General features: G+C 45.3%; 4 protein-coding genes across 13 annotated transcripts in view; 3 read left to right on the top strand and 1 right to left on the bottom strand.

Annotated features, from left to right (window-relative positions):
* LEPROTL1 (leptin receptor overlapping transcript like 1) overlaps positions 1 to 14,284 on the top strand; it is a 44,200-nt gene extending 29,916 nt beyond the window's left edge. Inside the window, exon 4 of the mRNA XM_050802582.1 lies at positions 13,211 to 14,284. Coding sequence (XP_050658539.1) covers positions 13,211 to 13,441 — 231 coding nt within the window. The 3' untranslated portion in view covers positions 13,442 to 14,284. The remainder of the gene's footprint in view (positions 1 to 13,210) is intronic.
* The window catches only part of SMIM18 (small integral membrane protein 18), a 577,762-nt gene that overhangs the window by 37,318 nt on the left and 517,692 nt on the right, over positions 1 to 22,752 (top strand). The gene's annotated exons all lie outside the window — the stretch shown is intronic.
* DCTN6 (dynactin subunit 6) overlaps positions 1 to 22,752 on the top strand; it is a 1,120,059-nt gene that overhangs the window by 1,058,748 nt on the left and 38,559 nt on the right. The window contains exon 1 of one of the 10 annotated variants that reach the window (XM_050802570.1): positions 5,487 to 5,490. The exons of the other annotated variants lie outside the window; for them this stretch is intronic. The gene's annotated coding sequence lies outside the window, so the exon portion shown is untranslated. Of the gene's footprint in view, positions 1 to 5,486; positions 5,491 to 22,752 lie in introns of those variants that run through there. 10 annotated transcript variants of the gene reach the window in all.
* Positions 7,592 to 20,939, bottom strand: MBOAT4 (membrane bound O-acyltransferase domain containing 4). Its single transcript, XM_050802529.1, has 3 exons — positions 20,738 to 20,939; positions 14,469 to 14,693; positions 7,592 to 8,827 (listed from the first exon to the last, which is right to left on the bottom strand). Exons 1-3 carry the CDS (start codon positions 20,854 to 20,856, stop codon positions 7,864 to 7,866), a joined length of 1,308 nt encoding a protein of 435 aa, XP_050658486.1. The 5' UTR covers positions 20,857 to 20,939; the 3' UTR covers positions 7,592 to 7,863.

Raw genomic sequence — 22,752 nt, 5'->3', positions numbered from 1 at the left:
ATATGTCTACGAATGTGGTGGTCAAATCAGTTCTTTCACATCCACTGGACCTGCTTCACCATCAAAATCAATATGCTCCTCATCAATTCATCCTTCTTCCCCCATCACCCAGCTATGGCAGGCAGCTGCCAGGACCTTTCAGGTGACCAGAGAGAGGGCTCATCACCTGCAGAAGGGAGATCACATAGGCTGAGTGGCATCCTCTGGGCAGAGGTAGAACACGACCTCTTGGCAGTTTTCTGGTTTGAGTCATTTCCTAATGCCTGTCAATATGAATTCCTCGAACTCTCCATCTGGGTGCCTCTAACTTAGTCCATTTTGTACTGCTGTAACAGAATACCTGAGACTGGGTAATTTATAAAGAACAGAGGTATATTTCTTACAGTTCTGAAGGCTGGAAAGTCCAAGGTCCAGGAGCCCACATCTGGCAAAGGCCTTCTTGTTACACCATCCCATGGCAGAAGGTGGAAAGGCAGGAGAGCATGTATGAGAGAGAATAAGAGATCGAACTTGCAACCGGGTGTGGTGGCTCACGCCTGTTATCCCAACACTTTAGGAGGCCAAGGTGAGTGGATCGCCTGGGGTCAGGAGTTTGAGACCAGCCTGGCCAACACGGTGAAACCCCATCTCTACTAAAAATACAAAAATTAGCCTGGTGTAGTGGCGTGTGCCTGTAGTCCCAGCTACTAGGGAGGTTGAGGCAGGAGAATCACTTGAACCCAGGAGACAGAGGTTGCAGTGAGCTGAGATCGAGCCAGTGCACTCCAGCCTGGGTGACAGAGTGAGACCCTGCCTCAAAAAAAAAAAAAAAAAGGAAACTAAAAATATATTTTTTTTAAAAAAGAGATGGAACTTGCAGCCTCAAGCCCTTTTATAATCAACATTAATCCTTGCATAAGAGTGGAATTCTTATGACCTAAATATAGTCATGCTCCTCATAATGACGTTTCAGTCAATGACAGATCACATATATGACAGTGGTCCCATAAGATAATAATGCAGCTTAAAAATCCCTATTGCCTAGTGATGTAGCTGCTGTGTTAGAACTGCGTTATCCAGTATAGCAACATGCTGTGGGGGTTTGCAGCCTAGGAACAATAGGCTGTACTAGAGGTCCCCAACCTTTTTGGCATCAGAGACCGGTTTTGTGAAAGACAATTTTCCATGGACTAGGTGGTGGACGGGGGATGGTTCGAAATGATTCAAGTGCATTATATTTATTGTGCACTTTATTTTTATTATGGTTACATTGTAATATATAATGAAATGATTATACAACTCACCATAACGTAGAATCAGTGGGAACCCTGGGCTTGTTTTCCTGCAACTAGACTGTCCCCTCTGGGGGTGATGGGAGACAGTGACAGATCATCAGGCATTAGATTCTCATAAGGAGAACAGTTCACAATGGTTCACAATAGGGTTCACACTCCTATGAGAATCTAATGCTGCCACCGATCTGACAGGAGGCAGAGCTCAGGCAGTAATGTGAGCAATGGGGAGTGGCTATAAATACAGATAAAGCTTCAATCACTTGCCTGCCACTCACCTCCTGTTGTGTGGCCCAGTTCCTAACAGGCCATGGATCAGTACTGGGGGTCAGAGACCCCTAGGTTATACCATATAGCCTAGGTGTGTAGTAGGCTAGACCATCCAGCTTTGTGTAAGGCCACTCTATGATGTTCATACAATGACAAAATAGCCTAACAATGCATCTTTCAGAATGTATCCCCGTATTAAGTGACACATGACTGTACCTTCCATTAGGCCCCACCTCCCAACACTGCTGCACTGAGGATTAAGTTTCCAACATTTGAACTTTAGGGAACACATTCAAAGCATACCAGCCTCCTTTTCCAAGTTCTCATGGAATTGATGAATCCAGTATAGATGAATCAACAGACTGAATGTATATCAGTGAAGTCTTCCTGTGGTTTGCTTTATGAAAATACATGAATAGAAAAAGGCCAAGGTGTCTCTACTAAAAAAAATAACTACAAAAAACTAGCCAGGCGAGGTGGCGGGCGCCTGTAGTCCCAGCTACTCGGGAGGCTGAGGCAGGAGAATGACGTAAATCCGGGAGGCGGAGCTTGCAGTGAGCTGAGATCCGGCCACTGCACTCCAGCCTGGGCGACAGAGCGAGACTCTGTCTCAAAAAAAAAAAGAAAAAGGCCAAGGTTGGATTGTCCCCTTTGGAGAAGTTTAACTACTGGAGTGGATCACTAAACCTGGGACATATATTAAAGCCACTGGCTGACTGTTGATCACAACAACTGTCTACAGATTAAGAAGGAGGCCAGTGCAGCTTAGTAGCTGCTATGATTCAGAAGGATGGGGCTGCACTATGAGGGTAGATTATTCAGAATAATAGGTTGACAGGCCAGACCAGCACTATGGGAGGCTGAGGTGGGAGGATCACTTGAGGCCAAAAGTTCAAGACCAGCCTGGCCAACATGGCAAATCCCCATCTGTACTAAAAATACAAAAAAAAAAAAAAAAAATAGCTGGACATGGTGGCGCATGCCTATAATCTGAGCTACTTGGGAGTCTGAGGCATGAGAATCACTTGAACCCGGGAGGCAGAGGTTGCAGTGAGCCGACATGGCACCACTGTACTCCAGCCTGGGTGACAGAGTGAAACTGTGTCTCAGAAAAAGAAAAAAAAGAAAAAACAAAATAATATGCTGACAGATTACCTGAGTTCTCGTGACACTTCCTAGGTGATGATGCCATTTCAATCTATAAATAATGAAGGCTATAGTTTCTTGCTGCTCTTAGAAAGGCTAATGCTATAGCTTTCTGCTAAACATTTTCTTGTTAAGCTTTGCCAGCATCCTGAGTTGGTTTTCACGGCTTAGCTTACCCTCCTCTTAGGGATTTCTTAATCACCAAACTCTCAGACACTATTTTCAAACAAATGAATGAGGCCCCCTGCCTGGGGACCTGAAAGAGCTGCCAAACCTCTCAGAGTGATTTGGCTGATGAAAGTGGGAAGCCAGAGGTCAGGAGGCATGTGCCTACTGGGCGCTGTTTCCATGGGTTACTGAGCTCTAGTACTTGGTCCACAGAATTTAGTTCACTTGTCCAGGGTTACTTCCTGCAAGACAGAGACAGCTGGCCTCATCCTTGCATTTGTAAGGATAGGCACAATTCGTCAAAATACTATTCTATACTTGGGAGGCAGACATGGCAGGATTGCTTGAACCCAGGAGTTCAAGGCTGCAGTGAGCTCTGATTGTGCCACTGCATGCCAGCCTAGGTGACAGAGTGAGACCCTGTCTCAAAAAATATATATATATACACACACACAGTCTCTCTCTCTCTCTCTCTCTCTATCTATATATATATATTTGCATTCTGTAGAGAATGATTCATTCTCATATATATATATATATTCTGCTTGGGCCAATAAACGGGCCGGAACAAGACAGAAAGCAGGGGTAACCTGAGAGTTACTTCTAGATCAAGCAAGAGAAGGAAAACATCAAATCCAGATCTGGAAGTGAGGTTAGAGCACATTAACGAGAGGATATTCCAGAAGGGTAGTGGTTGAATTTTTTTAAAAGAGAGAGTGGGGCGTTAATAAGCAGGTACTACCAGTCATGTGGCAAAGGGAATTCGGGAGAATGGGCAGCGTCTTGGAAGTGACAGAATGGGTAATGAAGGATAGGGAAACTGCTGCCAAATGGGAGGGAGCAGCGGGGGCAGGAGTTGGGAAGTGAACAAGTTAAGACCTAACAAAAGAAACAGAACTGGAAGGAGACACCTCCTCTCTGTTCTCTGCCCATCTTGGATCCGGGCTGTACTCTGGGCAGACAGATGGCTCCGGTCTACATCTTTGGCTCCAACTTCTTCCTTAGATCAATTCCCACAAATCACTTTCTACTGTCCAGAGAAATGTTCTTTCTACTACTGTCCAGAGAAATGAATCATTCTCTACAGAATGCAAATAGAAAAAGAAGGAAGCAGACGTTCTGGTTTAACCAATCAGAGGAGTAGAAATTACCCCTGGCCATCAGTGGGGAGATAGATTTGGAGGCCAGATTGCATTATAAAAGGCTTTGTTAACCAAGTTCTTTTTTAAATTTAACATTCCTTCATGAGCATTTCCCTAATCATGAAGAATAGTCACTTAAAAAAATTACGGGGTTGGACACGGTGGCTCATGGCTGTAATCTCAGCACTTTGGAAGGCCAAGGAGGTTGGATCGCTTGAGCTCACGAATTTGAGACCAACCTGGGCAACATGGCAAAACCCTGTCTGTACAAAAAATACAAAAAATTAGTCGGACATGGTTGTGTGCTCCTGTAGTCCCAGCTACTTGGGAGGCTCAGGTGGGAGGATTGCTTGAGCCCAAGAGGCAGAGGTTGCGGTGAGCCGAGATCATGCCACTGCATTCCAGCCTGGGTGACAGAGCCAGACACTGTTTCAAAAAAAAAAATACTGAAGTGTAACATATATATGGACACACATCTAAAGTGTACCTCTCAAAGGATTTTCATCAATTGGACACACCCATAGACAGCTCCTCAGAAGTGACCCTATAAAAATCGCTCTTTCTTTCTTTTTTTGAGACAGAGTCTGAAACTATTTTTTGAGACAGAGTCTCTTTGACTATTCCCAACTCTGGGAAACCCCGTTTATCTACTTTGTCTCCTCTGGGCTACTGAGTATGGTGAGAGAAAGTATAGAACCCTTCTGGGTAAGGTCACTACAAGTTTTGGGTTTGTGTGTGTGTGTTTTTTAATAGAGATGGCATCTCCCTATGTTGCCCAGGCAGGTCTCAAACTCGAGGGTTCAAGAGCTCCTCCCGCTTCAGCCTCCCAAAGTGCTGAGATTACAGACGTGAGCCACTGCGCCCTACCAAGGCCACTACAAATCCTTGCCGTCTTTGTTCATCAAGACCCTCACTGCTTGTCCCGTTATGTTCTGAGTGCTAAGATTGGGCGTGCTGTTTGCCTTCATGTTAATCAGTGACATTGACCTATAACTTTCTAAGTTATCTATAACTTCTAACTTAGTATTATCTTTGTGAAGTTTTACCGATTAAAAGTGTATTAGTCTGTTCTTGTAGTGCTATAAAGAACTACCTGAGGCCAGGAGTGGTGGCTCACACCTGTAATCCCAGCACTTCAGGAGGCCAAGGTGGACGGATCACTTGAGGTCAGGAGTTCAAGACTAGCCTGGCCAACATGGTAAAACCCTGTCTCTACTAAAAATACAAAAATTAGCTGGGCATGGTGACATGTGCCTGTAGTCCCAGCTACTCAGGAGGCTGAGGCAGGAGAATCATTTGAACCTGGGAGGCAGAGGTTGCAATGAGCTGAGATCACACCACTGCACTCCAGCCTGGGTGACAGAGCAAGACCCTGTCTCCCACAAAAAAGAAAAAAAGAAAAAAAAGAACTACCTGAGACTGGGTAATTAACAAAGAAAAGAGGTTTAATTGGCTCACAGTTTCACAGGCTGTACAGGAAGCACGGCTGGGGAGGCCTCAGGCAACTTAAAATCCTGGCGGAAGGTGAAGAGGCAGGAGGCACGTTTTACATGGCTGGAGCAGGAGGAAGAGAAAGAGCGGGAAGGTACTACACACTTTTATAAACAACCAGATCTTGTGAGAACTCACTCACTATTATGAGAACAGCAAAGGGGAAATCCACCCCCATGATTTAATCACCTCCCACCAGGCCCCTCTTCCAACACTGGGATTACAATTCGATGTGAGATTTGGGTGGGGACACAGACCCAAACCATATTAAAAAGCTTATTTGCAATTTTACATTTTGAAAAGGGTGAGAAGGATTGGTTTGGAATACTCAAGCTGAGATACCTGTCCAATGTTTCATATGGTGGGATAGATGTCACCCTAGATAAGCAGATGGTTTTACACAGTATACAAATAAAGAGGTTTTTTTTTTTTTTTTTTAAACAAGAATGTGTCTCTTTTAGTGAGTACTGGAGTAAAATAGAATTACTACACCAAACCCAATTTTCATCACTGCCATTGCTTAGAAGCAGGGTAAGTTTTATAAGTAAGTTAAAGTTGATCGAAGAAAAATGGTAATTGCATAACAGTACAGGTGATCTGCAGATGTGGCAGTAATTTGTAAGTGCTAGTTAAATGACATTGCTACTGCATAATTTGGAAGTCCTGATACTTTTCTCTTGCGTATTTTAAATTCTAACAGGAAGGGCCGGGCGCGGTGGCTCAAGCCTGTAATCCCAGCACTTTGGGAGGCCGAGACGGGCGGATCACGAGGTCAGGAGATTGAGACCATCCTGGCTAACCCGGTGAAACCCCGTCTCTACTAAAAAGTACAAAAAACCAGCCGGGCGAGGTGGCGGGCACCTGTAGTCCCAGCTACTCGGGAGGCTGAGGCAGGAGAATGGCGTAAACCCGGGAGGCGGAGCTTGTAGTGAGCTGAGATCTGGCCACTGCACTCCAGCCTGGGTGACAGAGCGAGACTCCGTCTCAAAAAAAAAAAAAAAAAAAAAAATTCTAACAGGAAGAAACAGAGGGAGTTATTTAGGATATGCCAAGAAAAAAAAGAATCAAACCCACCCTCAAAGTCACATTAGTGTTTACTTCCTGTTATTGATCTCTTTGTAAGACATGTTTATGAGTCAGCTTTGTATTTAACAATTATGTAAATAGTTATCATGTGGGTTTTTACTTTATTAACATATCTCTGGGAATAATATCAGCCATTTATTTTTAGGACAATTTTTTTTCAAATTTTCGAAAAAAAAATTTTTTTTTTTTGAGATAGAGTCTTGCTCTGTTGCCCAGGCTGGAGTGTGATGGTGTGATCTCAGCTCACTGCAACCTCCACACCCCAGATTCAAGCAATTCTCCTGCCTCAGCCTCCCGAGTAGCTGGGACTATAGGCACCCGCCACCACGTCTGGCTAATTTTTGTATTTTTAGTAGACAGGGGGTTTCACCATATTGGCCAGGTTGGTCTTGAACTCCTGACTTTGTGATCTGCCCGCCTTGGCCTCCCAAAGTGCTGGGATTACAGGTGTGAGTCACCGCACCCGGGCCAAAAATTTTTTTAGCATATGGTGTCTTCCTCTATCATCCAGGCTGGAGTGCAGTGGCACAATCACAGCTCACTGCAGCCTCAAACTCCTGGACTCAAGAGATCCTTCTCAGCCTCCAGAGGAGCTAGGTCTTTAGGTGCATACACCATGCCCACCCAAATATACATATACATACACACACACACACACACACACACACACACATATATATATTTTGAGACAAGGTCTTGCTCTGTTGCCCAACCTGGTCTCAAACTCCTGGCCTCAAGCAATCCTTCCACCTCAGCCTTGCAAAGTGCTGGGATTACAGGTATGAACCACTGTACCTGGCCCAAATTTTCAAATTTAGAAAAAAATTTTCAAACTTAATAATGGATATGAGTCTGTAGTCCACATAACAAACCAATGTGATAAAGAATTAGGTTTTGTTTTGGTTTTGTGTTGCTAAAGCTCCCATTCCAGGATCAGGTGGGCCAACTGAACACTCAATTTTGGGGTGTCTATATATAGAGCGTTTGCCATCTCGTTCACAGCACCTTGTGTTTTTATGTATCACTTTACTTAATCTTTGCTTCCCCATCTAGACTGTAAACCTTATGGGAAGAAACCACATATTTTTCCCTTTCGTATCCTCAGTACCAGCAGAATAGCTTGCTAAAGTAGATACACAAATTCCTACTGCAAGTCACTGGGTATATTCATCTAAAACTTTAGAAAAATTTTTATTATGGAAAAGTTCAAATGTACGCATTATTGATGCGTCATCTGGCACTTTCTAAACTGTTTCATGGGTGTATAAGATGAAAGCCAGGGAAAGATGTCACTTACATTTGTGCTTTCTCTTCACCAATAGCAAAAGCAGAATACAGTACACCATGGGAAAGACACTGTTGTACGAATTACAGAGCAACCAGAGAGAGGAGAGGCTCCTGACCTCCACAGCCAGCATGATGTAGGCAATGATCAACTGGGTGTGGGCCCAGGTGAGGGTTCTGTAGAACAGCCTCATGGGCCAGGATCTGATAAACTCATTGGCAAAGGAGTGAATCACGTAGTCAGCTTCCACCATCACGGCCCAGCAAAGGAAACCAAACACCTGTCCTGGATGGAGTCCGTGCCACCAGGCAGAGAAGGCAAATGTCTGCAACAACGGCCAAGCCCTGCTGTGCTGGAATACAAGCCGTCGGAGCCATCGGGCTGTGCTTTGGTTCCACTTTCTTGCAAACACAGATATCCTGTGGGTTCTTTCCAGGGTCCAGATGTCCGCATCGGGGATATATCCCTCCTCTCCGGGGCTCTGACCAAGCTCAGACCCAAAGCCCGCTGCGTGGAGGAGGGAGTCATCCAGGATCCAGTGGGAGTAGTAGGTGAGCTTGAAAAGCCCAGCTGTGGTCCACACAACATAGATGCACTCAAATTGCTGGCAATCGGTCAGTCCTGCTCCTGCATCCACCATCCTGCTCACTGCCACGTTGATGCATTCTAGTCCAAGAATCTGCAGACCCCTCCAGCTCAGAGCCCAGAAAGAGTACCTGGGATACAAAGCACTGGACCCTTGAACACAAGCCTGAAATCGCTGGAAGGAGCACAGAGAGCCTCCCAGGAGAGCAGGGAAAAAGAGCAAGTAGCTGAAATAGGGCAGTGCCTTACACACACGCTCAGACAAAGAGCTCCTGCTCCTGATGCCTCCGGATGCTGCCTCCACTTTCCCCTCACAAATGTCCAGAGAGAGGGACGTGACCCTCTGGGTCAAGAGCATGAGAGAAGAAAGAGTGATGCAGAACCTGCAAGATAATTTTTTTTAAAACATAAAAACACTCTGTATTTATTCTCTTTCTTTTATTCCAGTCTGTCATACATGATCTCACAGGAAATACATAGGTCTGTATAGCTAAGATTAATCTCATGGCCTGCAGGACCCCACAAAAAATAAATCTTAAAATAAATAAATCTTATTTATTTTTTATAGAGATGGGGTCTTACTATGTTGCCCAGGCTGATCTCAAACTCCTGGGCTTAAGCAATCTGCCAGTCTCGGCCTCCCAAAGTGCTGGGATTACACTTTGGGAGTGTAAACTGGGATTACAGGTGTGAGCCACCACCCCCAGCAATATTTACAGATCTTAAGTATACAGTGGAGCTTAAGTCTAGACTAATATACCCCAAACTTTTAAGAGTAGTTACCTCTAGGGAATGAGACTAGCATAAGAAGATCTTTCACTTTTTGCTTTGTTTGAATTTTTTGTAATGATCATGTGTTTTTTATAAGTAAGTATATGTATATCTATAGGAATATGTATGTATATTGCATATATATTTTGTTTGTTTTAAAGAAAAAAAGATGCACACATTTACACTCATGTTCAACTTGAGAAGCTTCCCAGGGATCTCAGAGATCCATCCCATCTTCTATCCTGAAATCATCCATCCTGAATAGGAGAATTTGCCTGGGAAATTTTACTTTAACAGCTGAAGACTCTTGAATTAATTCAGAACCACACCCTACTCCAATTTGAAAGCTGTGGGAATAAAAATGGAATCATGGCTGGGTGCAGTGGGTCATGCCTGTAATCCCATCGCTTTGGGAGGCTGACATGGGTGGAACCCTTGAGCCCAGGAGTTCAAGGCTGCAGTGAGCTATGATTGCACCACTGCACTCCAGCCTAGGCATCCAAGTGAGACCCTGTCTCAAAAAAAAAGAAAAAGAAAAAGAAAAAAAAAAAAAAAAAAACGAAGTCACTTGTGTTAAAAAGCAAAACAAAACAAAACAATTCTGACAGACAGAGCCAGGGAAAGGTATGAAGAGAGGGTTCTCAATGCTTGTATGTCAGATAACAAAAACTACCACAAAAGACTGCAAAAACCACAACCTTGCACAAAAACCATTGCAACCCTACCCAAAAAAATACTTTTGTGAGGTCACCTGCCCAGCCACTGCCCGCCCAACCACAGGCTGGCATCACCCTTGTCATTGATCCTGTATTCAAGGATAATGATTTCAACACAGTTATGTAATCCTCCTTATTTTTCTCTTAAAACACTTTCTCTTACTGGCTGGGCACGGTGGCTCACACCTGTAATCTCAGCACTTTGGGAGGCTGAGGCAGATGGATCAACAAGGTCAAGAGATCGAGACCCTCCTGGCCAATACGGTGAAACCCCATCTCTACTAAAAATACAAAAATTAGCTGGGCGTGGTGGTGCGTGCCTGTAGTCCCAGCTACTCGGGAGGCTGAGGCAGGAGAATCGCTGGAACCTGGGAGGCGGAGGTTGCAGTGAGCTGACATTGTGTCACTGCATGCCAGCCTAGTGACAGAGCGAGACTCCATCTCAAAAAAACCAACCAACCAACCATCCAAACAAAAACTTTGTCTTCCTTTACCTACCTGAATACACATACTATGGCACACATATTCCCACTGTAATGCCAATCCCTAAATACGTATCATTTTCTTTTCTTATTTTTTATTTTTGGAGACGGAGTCTCGCTCTGTGGCCCAGGCTGGAGTGCAGTGGCGCAATCTCAGCCCACTGCAACCTTTGCTGCCTCCTGGGTTCAAGCGATTCTCCTGCCTCAGCCTCCTGAGTAGCTGCAATTACAGGTGCACGCCACCACGCCCAGCTAATTTTTGTATTTTTAGTAGAGACAGGGTTTTGCCATGTCTGCCAGGCTGGTCTTGAACTCCCGATCTCAGGTGATCCGCCCGCCTTGGCCTCCCAAAGTGCTAGGATTACAGGTGTGAGCCACTGCTCCCAGCCATAAGCATCGTTTTTTTCTTTTCTTTTCTTTTTTCTTGTGTTGTTTTTCCTGAGACACGGTCTCACTCTATCAACCAGCCTGGAGTGCAGCGGCACCATATTGGCTCACTGCAACCACTGCCTCCCAGACTCAAGTGATCCTCCCCTCTCTCCCTCCTGAGAAGCTGGGACTACAGACATGTGCTACCACACCTAGTTAATTTCCGTGGGTTATTTTTGTAGAGACAGGGTTTCGCTATGTTGGCCAGGCTGGTCTCAAACTCCTGGGCTCAAGTGATCCACCTGCCTCAGTCTCCCAAAGGGCTGGGATTATAGGTGTGAGCCACCAAGCCTAGCCCCATCATTTTCTTTTAGGGAGTCTCTTTCTGTTTGTTATTTAGGATGACATCAGGCAGGATCAAGTAAATGGGGAAATTAAATATTAGTCAGAGATGCAAATAAGAGAATGATGAGGAACATTGTGGGCAATGTTGATTATAATATTTCCAAGAAAGGCCTACAACGATTAGGATCAGAGACTTGGGAGAAATTTGCCATAGAGGAAACAAAAACTTGGTAGTGAAGAAAAGATAGGAAGCTGAAGATTTTAAATACAAACCGGGCCCTGGCTGTAAGACTTTGCCTAATGTGGGATTTGTATTGAGGAATGGATCACAGTGTGTGCTGAGCCATCAGCAATTTGAAATATGGTCTTAACCAATCACCTGAGCTCTTACTGCTTCACCATCAAAGATCCTGCTGGCAAGATCATTGAGGAGAACAAAGAATGAAAATCAGGCTGGGCACAGTGGCTCACGCCTATAATCCCAGCACTTTGGGAGGCTGAGGTGAGGTGGGCTGATCACTTGAGCCCAGGAGTTTGAGACCAGCCTGGGCAACATGGCAAAACCCCATTTCTACAAAAAATATGAAAAATTAGCCCTATGTGGTGGCGCATGCCTGTGGTCCCAGCTACTGAGGAGGCTGAGGTGGGAGGATTGCTTGAGCCCGGGAGGTCGAGGCTGCAGTGAGCTATGAGCATGCCACTGCACTCCAGCCTGGGCAACAGAGCGAGACCCTGTCTCAAAAAAAAAAAAAAAAAAAAAAAAAAAAGGAAAGAAAATTACAATGACACACTCTACAATCAGAAACGCTGTCTTGTGGAGAGGAAACAACAGTCTTCCAGCTGCTGCTGTCTCTATCCGTGTGTCTGAAGATTTAAGAAAAACTGACCTGCTTACTTGACTGATTCTCACTGGAAGCAAGGTAGCCTCCAAATGCCACCAAACCCTGCTCACTCACTCTCTTTCATGGACTGAATGTGCCCCCAAAATTCCTGTGCTAATGGCCTGACCCCAGTACCTTAGAATGCAGCTGTATGTGGAGTTAGGGTCTTTGAAGATGTGATTAAGGTTCAATGAGGTCATTAGGATGGGCGCTAATCTAACATGCACAGAGTCCTTATGAGAACAGACAATTAGGACACTGATGCACGCACAGGCAGAGGAGTGACCATCACACGGACACAGGGGGACACTGCCACCTGCAAGCCACGAGAATGGCCTCAGAAGAACCCAGCCCTGCTGACGCCATCATCAGTGACTTTCAGCCTCCAGAACTGTGAGGAAATGAATTTCTGTTGTTTGAGCCACCCAGTCTGTGGCACCGTGTGATGGCAGCAGCCCTGCTCGACTAGCAGAGCCCCCCATTCCAGGTCTGCTCCAGCCTCCCTCACATCCAGCCAGCTCTTGTTCAACTTGCCCTCCCAGCCCCATCAGGCCCCAGCTCCCTACTGAAATCCTGATTCACTCCATCCCATTTGGTACTTCCTACACCCCACCCACCTGCCATCTTGCCTTTTCCTTAGAGCAGCCAACCTGAAGCTTTTGGTGAAAATAGTCTTTTTTTTTTTGAGACAGTGTCTCCCTCTGTCACCCAGGCTGGAGTGCAGTGATGCAATCTCCTGTCTCAGCCTCCCGAGTAGCTGGGATTCCAGGCATCCGCCACAATGCCCAGCTAATTTTTGTATTTTTAGCAGATATGGGATTTCGCCACGTTGGCCAGGCTGGTCTTGAACTCCTGGCCTCAAGTGATCTGCCCACCTCGGCCTCCCAAAATGTTGGGATTACGGGAGTGAGCCACTGTGCCCGGCTGAAAATAGTCTTCATAGGAAAAAAAAAAAATTCTGGGTATAGTCAGGATGGCAAAGCAAGTGAACCAACCACAGGCTAGAATCAGATGGGTGACCACATGGAGCATCACAGCCTCTGTGCACCGAGTGACCCTGAAGCCAACTGTGATCACCAGAGAGAGCCAGGAACATGAGATCTCCAGATCACAAAGCAATGTTTCCCCTCATCTCATGGATCTTGCTGATTCATGACAACACTTCTCTAGACTGTAATTAGCTCTTGATTTCTCTTTTCTAGATGGGGTGCCTATTCTTCTTCAGCAAGATGAGAACAGCTGAGTCTGAAGGAAGAGAAACACTGACGCAGCAGCTGCCTCTCCCAGAAGCCACCATGGGAAGATTGATACCTGCGAGCGGAGTGTCCACTCAGCCCCTGCTGAGGCTGGCAGGCAGTGCTGAGTCACTTCTGGGCAGGCCTGCTCTGTGGGCTCTAGGATTCCTGCTTTGCCCTCCCTCTCAGGCACAATGACAGCTACTGCTCAGTGCCAAACACTGCACCAGGTAGGCAACACGTGGCAGCGATGATTAGATACAGAATCACATTTATATTCATTCTAATGAAACTGCCATTGCAAAATTATCACTGAGACAGTGAAAGAAGTCTGACCTAACCAACTCCATCTTGCTTCTAACCTCCAAGCTGTCCTTGTTCATTCCTGGGACTCGTTTTGGGAGGAACTTAGTTTATAGCTTATAGTTTAAAACAAAGACGATCACAGTCTTTTCCCAAAACAAACCCCCTTCTTGCCTGGAAACTAGACTGCCTTTGTAGGACTAACAATTAGCCAGAAGATTAGAAATTATGGTTTAGGAGTCATGCAGCTGGAGATGACAAGGTTCTGACCCTCCCCAAATTGCTCCTGGGGATAACATTACTATACTAAGGCCTAAGATCAGTGCTTGAGATATTTTGCAGACCCTGCCCTTGATGGGTCAGCTGGCACTGCCCAGATCGATAAACTGGCTCATCTGATCTTGTGGCCCCCACCCAGGATCTGACTCAGTACAAGAAGACAGCTCCGACTCCCTATGATTTCGTCTCCAACCCAACCAATCAGCACTCTCAACTCACTGGCCTCCCCCTACCCACCAAATTATCCTTAAACACTCTGATCCCCAAATGCTCGGGGAAGCTGATTATGATGACCCTGAATGCTTGGAGTAATAATAAAACTCCTGTCTCCTGCATAGCCAGTTCTCTGGGAATTACTCTTTCTCTACTGCAATTCCCCTGTCTGTCTAGGCAGTGGAGAAGGTGAACCCATTGGGTGGTTAATTAACATTCACGACAATCTTGCAACACACTATTGTTAGCCCCATGTCTTTTTCCAGAAAAAGATATGAGTCTGAAAGAGGTAAAATGACTTGCTCAAGGTCACACTGGTCAAATGTGGAAGAATCAGGATTCCAACCCAACACCCAGGTTCTCTCTGCTACCGCCATGGTACAAGCAAACCGCGGGAGGGCTGAGCATGACCAATGAACAGGCTGCTTACCTCACGGAAGGAAGCTCGTGCAGATAATACTCAGTGTAGTGCAGACCCAGGTGACACAAGGTCTGCCAGCTCATCTGAAAGCAGAAGGTCCACCTGTGGACTTGCTGCGGGTCCAGGGAACAGAGGAGAGCCACAGCGCAGACAGCAGGGGTGAAGACGAGCACGGCATAGGGACCCATGGCAGCCACGGCCAGGGCACCTCCTCCAGCCAGGAGAAAGAGGTACCTGAAAGAGAAGGGACACCCTGGGGAAAATGACTTAGAACCACGCAGCAAAGGAATCACTGCAGATGTCACTCCAGGGAACCCCATCTGGGTAGGCCCCACACAACACCTAAAGTAGCCGTGCTGTTAGCGCTCTGGGGCCTTCCTTTTGCTCTTCAGAAGAAAAGAATCACAGGAGAAAGAGCCAGGGTAAATTTGTAAACCTCCGCCTTGGAGACAAATCTTTTTTTTTTTTTTGAGACAGGGTCTCCTTCTGTCTCCCAGGGTGAGTACAGAGTTGCAATCATGGCTCACCACAGCCTTGACCTCCTGGGCTCCAGTGATCCTCCCACCTGGGATGGACTAAAGGCATGCACCACCGTGCCTGTTAACTTTTTATTTTTTTAGAGATGGGGTCTTGGTGTGTTGCCCAGTCTCAAACTCCTGGCCTCAAGCGATCCTCCTGCCTTGGCCTCCCAAAGTGCTAGGATTACAGGCATGAGCTACATCCCTGGCCTGGAGACAAATCTCAATTCTGCCTTAGTGGCCCTGGAACCTCTCTCTTTGATGCCCACCATTCAAGCGATTCCCACCCAAGGTATTCCACCACCTGCCCCTGACAGTCCTGAAAGTCTGGCTAGCAAGGACATCTTTGAAATCTCCTGGTACGTCGTCTGACTGAAACGTGCTGTGAACCTAGTGTAAAGGATCTAGAAGAGCGCCCAAGACATCCTCTCAAGACAAGCGCCTTCCTTTTCACAGGGTTACGCGACCCGGAAGCATTCCAGAGGCTGACAGAGAAAGGAGACTCAATACTTCCCTTTGAAAAGTGAAAACTCAGAAAAATCTTTATATCCACCCTTCATCCTCGCTACTGCATCTTAAGATCTTATAAGTTAGGATTTTGTTTTATTAAAGTTTATACAGTTTAGGCCAGGCACAGTGGCTCACACTTGTAATCTCAACACTCTGGGAGTCCAAGGAGGGAAAATCACTTGAGGCCAGTGTTTGAGAGCAGCCTGGGCAATATAGCAAGATCTCATCTCTACAAAAAATTTTTTTAATAGCCATGCATGGTGGCACACCTGTAGTCCTAGCTACTCAGGAGTCTGAGGGGGGAAGATCGCTTGAGCCCAGGAGTTAGAGGCTACACTTGAGCCGTGATCGCACCATTGCACTCCAGTTTGGGTAACAGTGCAAGATCTTATCTCTAAAAAAACCCAAAAGCTTGTTACAGTTTATTATATCCTGTCATGAAAAATCGCCACAATCACCGCAGATGAAGTCATGGCTGAATCTTTTTTTCTTTTTTTTATACGGAGTCTCACTCTGTTGCCTGGGCTGGAGTGCAGTGGTGTGACCTTGGCTCGCTGCAACCTCTGTCTCCCGGGTTCAAGCGATCCTCCTGCCTCAGCCTCCGGAGTAGCTGGGATTACAGGCACCTGCCACTATGCCTGGCTAATTTTTGCATTTTTAGTAGAGATGGGGTTTCGCCATGTTGGCCAGGCTGCTCTTTAACTCCCGGCCTCAGTCTTAGACACTGTCTCAAACTCCTGGTGATATGCCCATCTCAGCCTCCCAAAGTCCTGGGGTTACAGGCGTGAGTCACCGCGCCCGGCCATTGCAGAATCCGGACTCCTTTTTGTCAGCACCAACACTGGCTTTTGGGGCCCCCTGACTTTCTTCATTCTGTCCTTGCATTCCTTTTGCTGTTTTCTTGGTGTCGTTTTCTCTCATCTGGGCTATGTCTTACAAGATTACGCTTGGGTTCACTTTTTTTTTTGCATAATCCAGGGAATCATAAATCATGCCAGTTATCTTGCTACAACAAAATGCGGTCAGAATCTAAATACAAAGATGATCTCCATCTTATATATCATGTCCAGGAGATCTTGTACATTTTGGCTAGTTTTTCCCAAATTTCTTTCTCAGTACTGCTGCCTTCCCAGAGTGAAGGATGACCACGACCATATGTTTCCACCGACGTTGTCAGTTGATTATGAACTCCTTTGTCTGGATAGCTGCTGTGTCTTTCATCACAGTGGCCAATTTTCAGGTGGCCAGGGAGGAAAAGAGCAGTGTTTGTCTTGTTTTTAAGACAGGGTCCCTGTTGCCCAGGCTGGAGTGCAGTGGCACGATCATGACTCACTGCAGCCTTGACCTCCCCAGCTCAAGAAATCCTCCCACTTCAGCCTCCCTAGTAGCTGGGACTATTGGCACACACCACCATACCTGGCTAATTTTTAAAATATTTTTTGTAGAGATGGGGATTTGCCGTGTTGCCCAGGCTGGTCTCGAACTCCCAGACTCATGCAATCCTCCTGCCTTGGCTTCCCAAAGTCTTGGGATTACAGGCGTGAGCCAGGGTGCCTGGCCAGTGTTTTTTTTTAATGTTGTAAAATACCCACATTGATGAAATGGTTTGTGAATCATGCCTCTCTCAGAAGCCAAGGAGATGCGGATCTGCAGAGGCCTGGGAAGGTTCACATTATGCACACTTGGTTCTTCCTTCTGCATTATATGGAGGCTTGTTTTTTAATTGGTGCCAAATTAATAAAGTTTAATGAAGGGGTCAGAAAAAGTGTGGAATAGCTGGGAGTGGTGGCTCATGCTTGTAATCCCAGCACTTTGGGAGGCTGAGGTGGGCAGATCACTTGAAGTCAGGAGTTCAAGGCCAGCCTGGCTAACACGGTGAAACCTTGTTTCTACTAAAAATACAAAAAAAAAAAAAATTAGTAGGGCGCGGTGGCGGGCCCCTGTAATCCCAGCTACTCGAGAGACTGAGGCAGGAAAATGGCTTGAGCTCAGGAGGCAGAGGTTGCAGTGAGCTGAGATCACACTGCTGCATTCCAGCCTGGGTGATAGAGAGAGACTCCGTCTCAAAAAAAAAAAAAAAAAAAAAAAAAAAAAAAAGAGAGAGAGAGAAAAAAAGAAAAGAAGAAAAGAAGAAAGGACTGACTGGTCAGGGAAAGCAAGTCAAAGAAGCTTAGAATTTCTCTACCAACTCAGAACCAGGAAACACCATTGCAAGGCAAATGTGTGTCATGGCTCTGGGCACAGTGCCAGGCACAGGTTAGCAAGAACCACTTTTTTTTTTTTTTTTTTTTTTTTTGAGGCAGAGTCTCTCTCTGTCGCCCAGGCTGGAGTGCAGTGGCCGGATCTCAGCTCACTGCAAGCTCCGCCTCCCGGGTTGACGCCATTCTCCTGCCTCAGGCTCCGGAGCAGCTGGGACTACAGGCGCCCGCCACCTCGCCCGGCTAGTTTTTTGTATTTTTTAGTAGAGACGGGGTTTCACCGTGTTAGCCAGGATGGTCTCGATCTCCTAACCTCGTGATCCGCCCGTCTTGGCCTCCCAAAGTGCTGGGATTACAGGTTTGAGCCACCGCGCCCGGCCCACTTTTTTTCTTGGGGGAGAACGTTAAGTGTCTCAGTGTGAAAGCATCTATTACTCAAAAGCCTGGGCCATTTCTGTGCTTCTCTTTGAGCCTGTGCTTGGGGTGACTTCCCCGATTAACGCCCCAGTTAACACTGTGGTCCTTCACTTCCCTGCTATGGGAAAACAAAAGGGGGAACATTTATCCTTTACACAGCAACCCTCCCACCCAGAGGCAGCTCCCTAGGAGTTTTATAAATATTAAATTGTCTGTACATGGACAATGTAGAATGTGTGACTTAGCGATTGCTTGTTTCATTCTAGGCATTGTGCTAATAATCCTTTATGAGAAATATATTTATTTAATATTTGAAATAACCTCGTGAGATAGGCATTATGTTTTCTGTTTTATAGATAAGAAGAGGGCATTTGGGTGAAGTATATTCACATACACAAGGACACTTAGTTAGGTGAGGGAGTTAGGACTCAACAGGCTGAATCCAAACTGAGAAGTCTTTTTTATTTTATTTTTATTTTTTTGACAGGCTGAATCCAAAGTGAGAAGTCTTTTTTATTTTATTTTTATTTTTATTTTATTATTATTTTATTTATTTCCAGTCTCGCCCTGCTGCCCAGGCTGGAGTGCAGTGGCATGATCACGACTTACTACAACCTCAACCTCTTGGGCTCAAGGCATCCTCCTGCCTCAGGCTCCTAAGTAGCTGGGACTACAGGCGTGTACCATCACACTTGGCTAATTTTTTGTACTTTTCGTAGAGACAGGGGTTTTGTCATGTTGCCCAGGCAGGTCTCAAACGCCTGGGCTCAAGCTATCCACTTGCCTTAGCCTCCCAATTACTAGGATTACAGGTGTGAGCCACTGCGTCTGGCCAGAAACTAAGCAATCTTCACCCTAAGGTAACTCCATGAGGATTAATCCTAATTTTTGCACTCACGTTGCTTTATTGTTTTGAGATTCTTTCTCAAAAGGAAACTTCTTTACAGCTGTTCCCCAACTCCAATCTCCATAAGTGAAGTTAAGGGCCATCTAACAGTCATGAACACGTGATCATACTATTGTTTAATCAAATTCCACAATCCTAACTGATCGTTAGATACAGCTATATTTTATTTAAGAAACCCAATATATAAAAATCCTAATTCCCAAAATAAGTGAATTATTAGGAAGTGGCCCTTTGGCAACAGATTTTCACTTTACAAAAGGACATTCCACAAAACCTTGTTAAAAATAGGGACTGCCAGGAAAAAGGGTTGAAAAACTTACTGTTGGGTACTGTGCTCACTACCTGGGTGATGGGCTCAATCGTACCTCAAACCTCAGCATCATACAATATACCCATGTAACAAACCTACCCATATACCCCCTGAATCTAAAATAAAAGTTGGAATTATTTTTAAAAATGTATTTCAAATTAGCTGGGAATGGTGGCGTGCACCTGTAGTCCCAGCTACTGGAAAGGCTGAGGCAGGAGAATCCCTCAAGCCCAGGAGGTGGAGGTTGCAATGAGCCAAGATCGTGCCATTGCACTCCAGCTTGGGTGACAGAGAGAGATTCTGTCTCCAAAAATACATATAATAAATAAAATTAAAAATGTATTTGCGACTTTTCAATTTAACAGAAAATCATGTAGCCACGTTAACAATACACTCGCCATTTCTGTTCTATATTCAGTTAAGTTCTTGCCTTTTGTCTATGTTAAAAAAATAAAATCTTACATGAACAATCTAAAAAGATAGGTACTGTCTCTAATGTGTTGAGGTTATTTGATATTAAAAAAATCATTAAAATCAAGTCATCACATCTCTAGTGACAATAATTTTTGAACTTCAAATGATCATATAGCTAATCTAACAAGATTCATTTTGACTTATTTCATTTCTCTGAGAATTCATATAAAGGCACTTTAAAAATCACATTTAGTTATGATAAAACTTAAACTGATGTAACTTTGTATGAAATGTAATTTGATTGAAAATGATAAAATTCCATAAAATTAGGTCTATTCAAGAATATCTGAGATCTATGGTTGACAGAGATGTATCCATTTGGAGAATTCCTGTACCATTGCAACTACCGTCTCTCCTGAGAGTTTATTTTCATCCATTTGCCATTTAACGTGAACCCAGCAAAACTTACGTCAGTGCAGACAGGATGTGAATTTCCAATTTAGTTTTACTCTATTACACATACTCATTATCAAGCAATCAATAATCAGTGACAGTGACAGTAAGTTAAAAACAAGTGTAATTAATGTATTGTAATCTTCACATCTGCAGTCTACTCTGCTTTTTGCCATACTATAGTATTTCTGGCTTTTTCTTTTTTTTTTTTTTTTTTTTTTGTAGAGGCTTGCTCCATTGCCTAGGCTGGAGTGCAATGGCACAGTCTCGGCTCACTGCAACCTCCACCTCCTGGGCTTAAGCGAGTCTCCTGCCTCAGCCTCCCGAGGAGCTGGAACTATAGGCGTGAGCCACCATGCCTGGCTAATTTTTTTTTGTATTTGTAGTAGAGACAGGGTTTCGCTATGTTGGCCAGGCAGGTCTCGAACTCCTGGCCTCAAGTGATCTGCCCGTCTCAGCCTCCCAAAGTGCAGGGATTACAGGCGTGAGCCACCGCGCCCGGTCACTATCGTATTTCTGGATATAAGAGTAAAAATAGCCATCCAGCCTACCTGGCACGAGTGGAGAATGAATCCATGATGCAGAGATAATTGAACAGAAATGCAAAGGGAAATGCAGCCCCCTGGTAAAATGATACAGGATGGAGAAAGAACAGCCGAAGCCACTCCATTAGGAACCAGAACAAAAAAGCCTGTCTTTTCCAGTGTCCTTAACTGATGCCTTCCTCCAAGAGTAATCTCAACCAGGCTCTCTGGTCTTTTTATCTGGTTTAGTGGGGCTAGGGTGAGCAAAAGGCAAACAAAAGCTCTGGAGATAAGCAGAATAAAAACTGGCTTTCTGATTGAGGAACTGCACTATGGAAACCAAAACACATTTTGGTGTAACATTAATCATGATATGCACTAAAAACATTGCTTTTGGGAGTTGTGGTTTTGTTTCATTGACATAGCATACTATTTGCCTTTCCAGTCGTCATGCTATCATATTTTCTTCACTAAGTTAATGAAAAATCTCATTTCCCAACTGTGGACAGACAACTCTGTGGACTGAAAAGGGGAAACAAGAATGTGACCAGGAGGAAGGGAAGCAGGTTATTTTCTTTTTCTTTTTCCGAGATAGGGTCTGGCTCTGTCACCCAGGCTGGAGTACAGTAGTGCAACCTCAGCTTACTGCAACCTCCACCTCCCCAGCTCGAGTGATCCTCCCACCTCAGCCTCCTGAGAAGCTGGGGCTACGGGCATGTGCCACCATACCCAGCTAATTTTTATATTTTTTTGTAGAGATGGGGTTTTGCCATGTTGGCGAGGCTGATCTCAAACTCCTGGGCTCAAGCGATCCTCCTGCCTCAGCCTCCCAAAGTGCTGAGATTATAGGCATGAGGAACTGCATGCAGCTGGAGGCAGGTTCTTAAGGCGAAAACCAAGATTCCTCTTCCTCACCATAACTCTTCTCCTTATGCTACTTTTTTTTCCTATCAGTCCCTCTTATGTATCTATTTCTCAATTCATTTGCCTGCCCCCTTTACAATGTGAGCTCTACAAGGGAAAGACTTTGTTTTATAGATTACGATATCCCTAGCACATAGAACACTGCTGAATACATACTATATACCCAGTCAATATTTGTTTAAGAGATTTTGAGGAGGCCGGCCATGGTGGCTCACGCCTGCAATCCCAGCACTTTGGGAGGCCAAGGTGGGTGGATCATCTGAGGTCAGGAGGTCAAGACCAGTCTGGCCAACATGGGAAACCCTGGCTCTACTAAAAATGCAAACATTTAGCGGGGCATGGCAGTGGACACCTGTAATCCCAGCTACTCAGGAGGCTGAGGCAGGAGAATCACTTGAATCCAGGGGTCAGAGGTTGCAGTGAGCCAAGATCACACCACTGCACTCCAGCCTGGGCAACAAGAGTGAAACTCCATATCAGGGTGAAAAAAAAAACAAAGGTTTTGAGGATACCAAAGTGTAGAAGGGAAACATTGCAAGGGAATCTTTTCTTGACAAGTAATACAGAAGAAGACTTCCTAGAGGCAAGGCGTCTCTTGGCTAGTAGCGATCCGTCTCCTGAGCCCAGGGCATTCCAGGGCTGTCCCTGAGCAGCTCTTTTGCCTCTCCAAAGGCATGTGCATGAGCAAGCTGTCAATAAAGGACAGGAAACTCTGACATGAGCATCTTCAGGGCAAGGACCATCCTTTAGTGAAAGACTGTATTCATCCGTTTTCACCCTGCTATAAAGAACTACCTGAGACTGGATAATTTATAGAGGAAAGAGGTTTAATTGACTCACAGTTCTGCATGGCTGGAGAGGCCTCCAGAAACTTACAGTCATGGTGGAAGGCAAAGGAGAACCAAGTACCTTCTTCACAAGGCGACAGGAAAGAGAAGTAAGAGAAACTGCCATTTATAAAACCACCAGATCTTGTGAGAACTATCACGTGAGAATGATCACGAGAACAGCATGGGGAAACCGCTCCCATAATCTAGTCACTTACCTTCCTCAACACATGGGGATTACAACTGGGGATGAGATTTGGGTGGAGACGTAGACCCGAACATATCAGAGAC

The sequence above is a fragment of the Macaca thibetana genome, chromosome 8 (assembly GCF_024542745.1).
Source record: "Macaca thibetana thibetana isolate TM-01 chromosome 8, ASM2454274v1, whole genome shotgun sequence".
NCBI classification, from domain to species: Eukaryota; Metazoa; Chordata; class Mammalia; order Primates; family Cercopithecidae; genus Macaca; species Macaca thibetana.
Note: the sequence above shows the minus strand (reverse complement) of the source record. Positions and strands in the feature narration are given on the sequence as shown.

Coding starts and splice junctions, on each gene's coding strand:
- MBOAT4 (XM_050802529.1), bottom strand. CDS start 20,856: ATGGAGTGGCTTCGGCTGTTCTTTCTCCATCCTGTATCATTTTACCAG. Junction 14,694..20,737: donor TCATTCTCCACTCGTGCCAG/GTAGGCTGGATG, acceptor CTTCTCTTTCAG/GTACCTCTTTCTCCTGGCTG. Junction 8,828..14,468: donor CACGAGCTTCCTTCCGTGAG/GTAAGCAGCCTG, acceptor ATTATCTTGCAG/GTTCTGCATCACTCTTTCTT.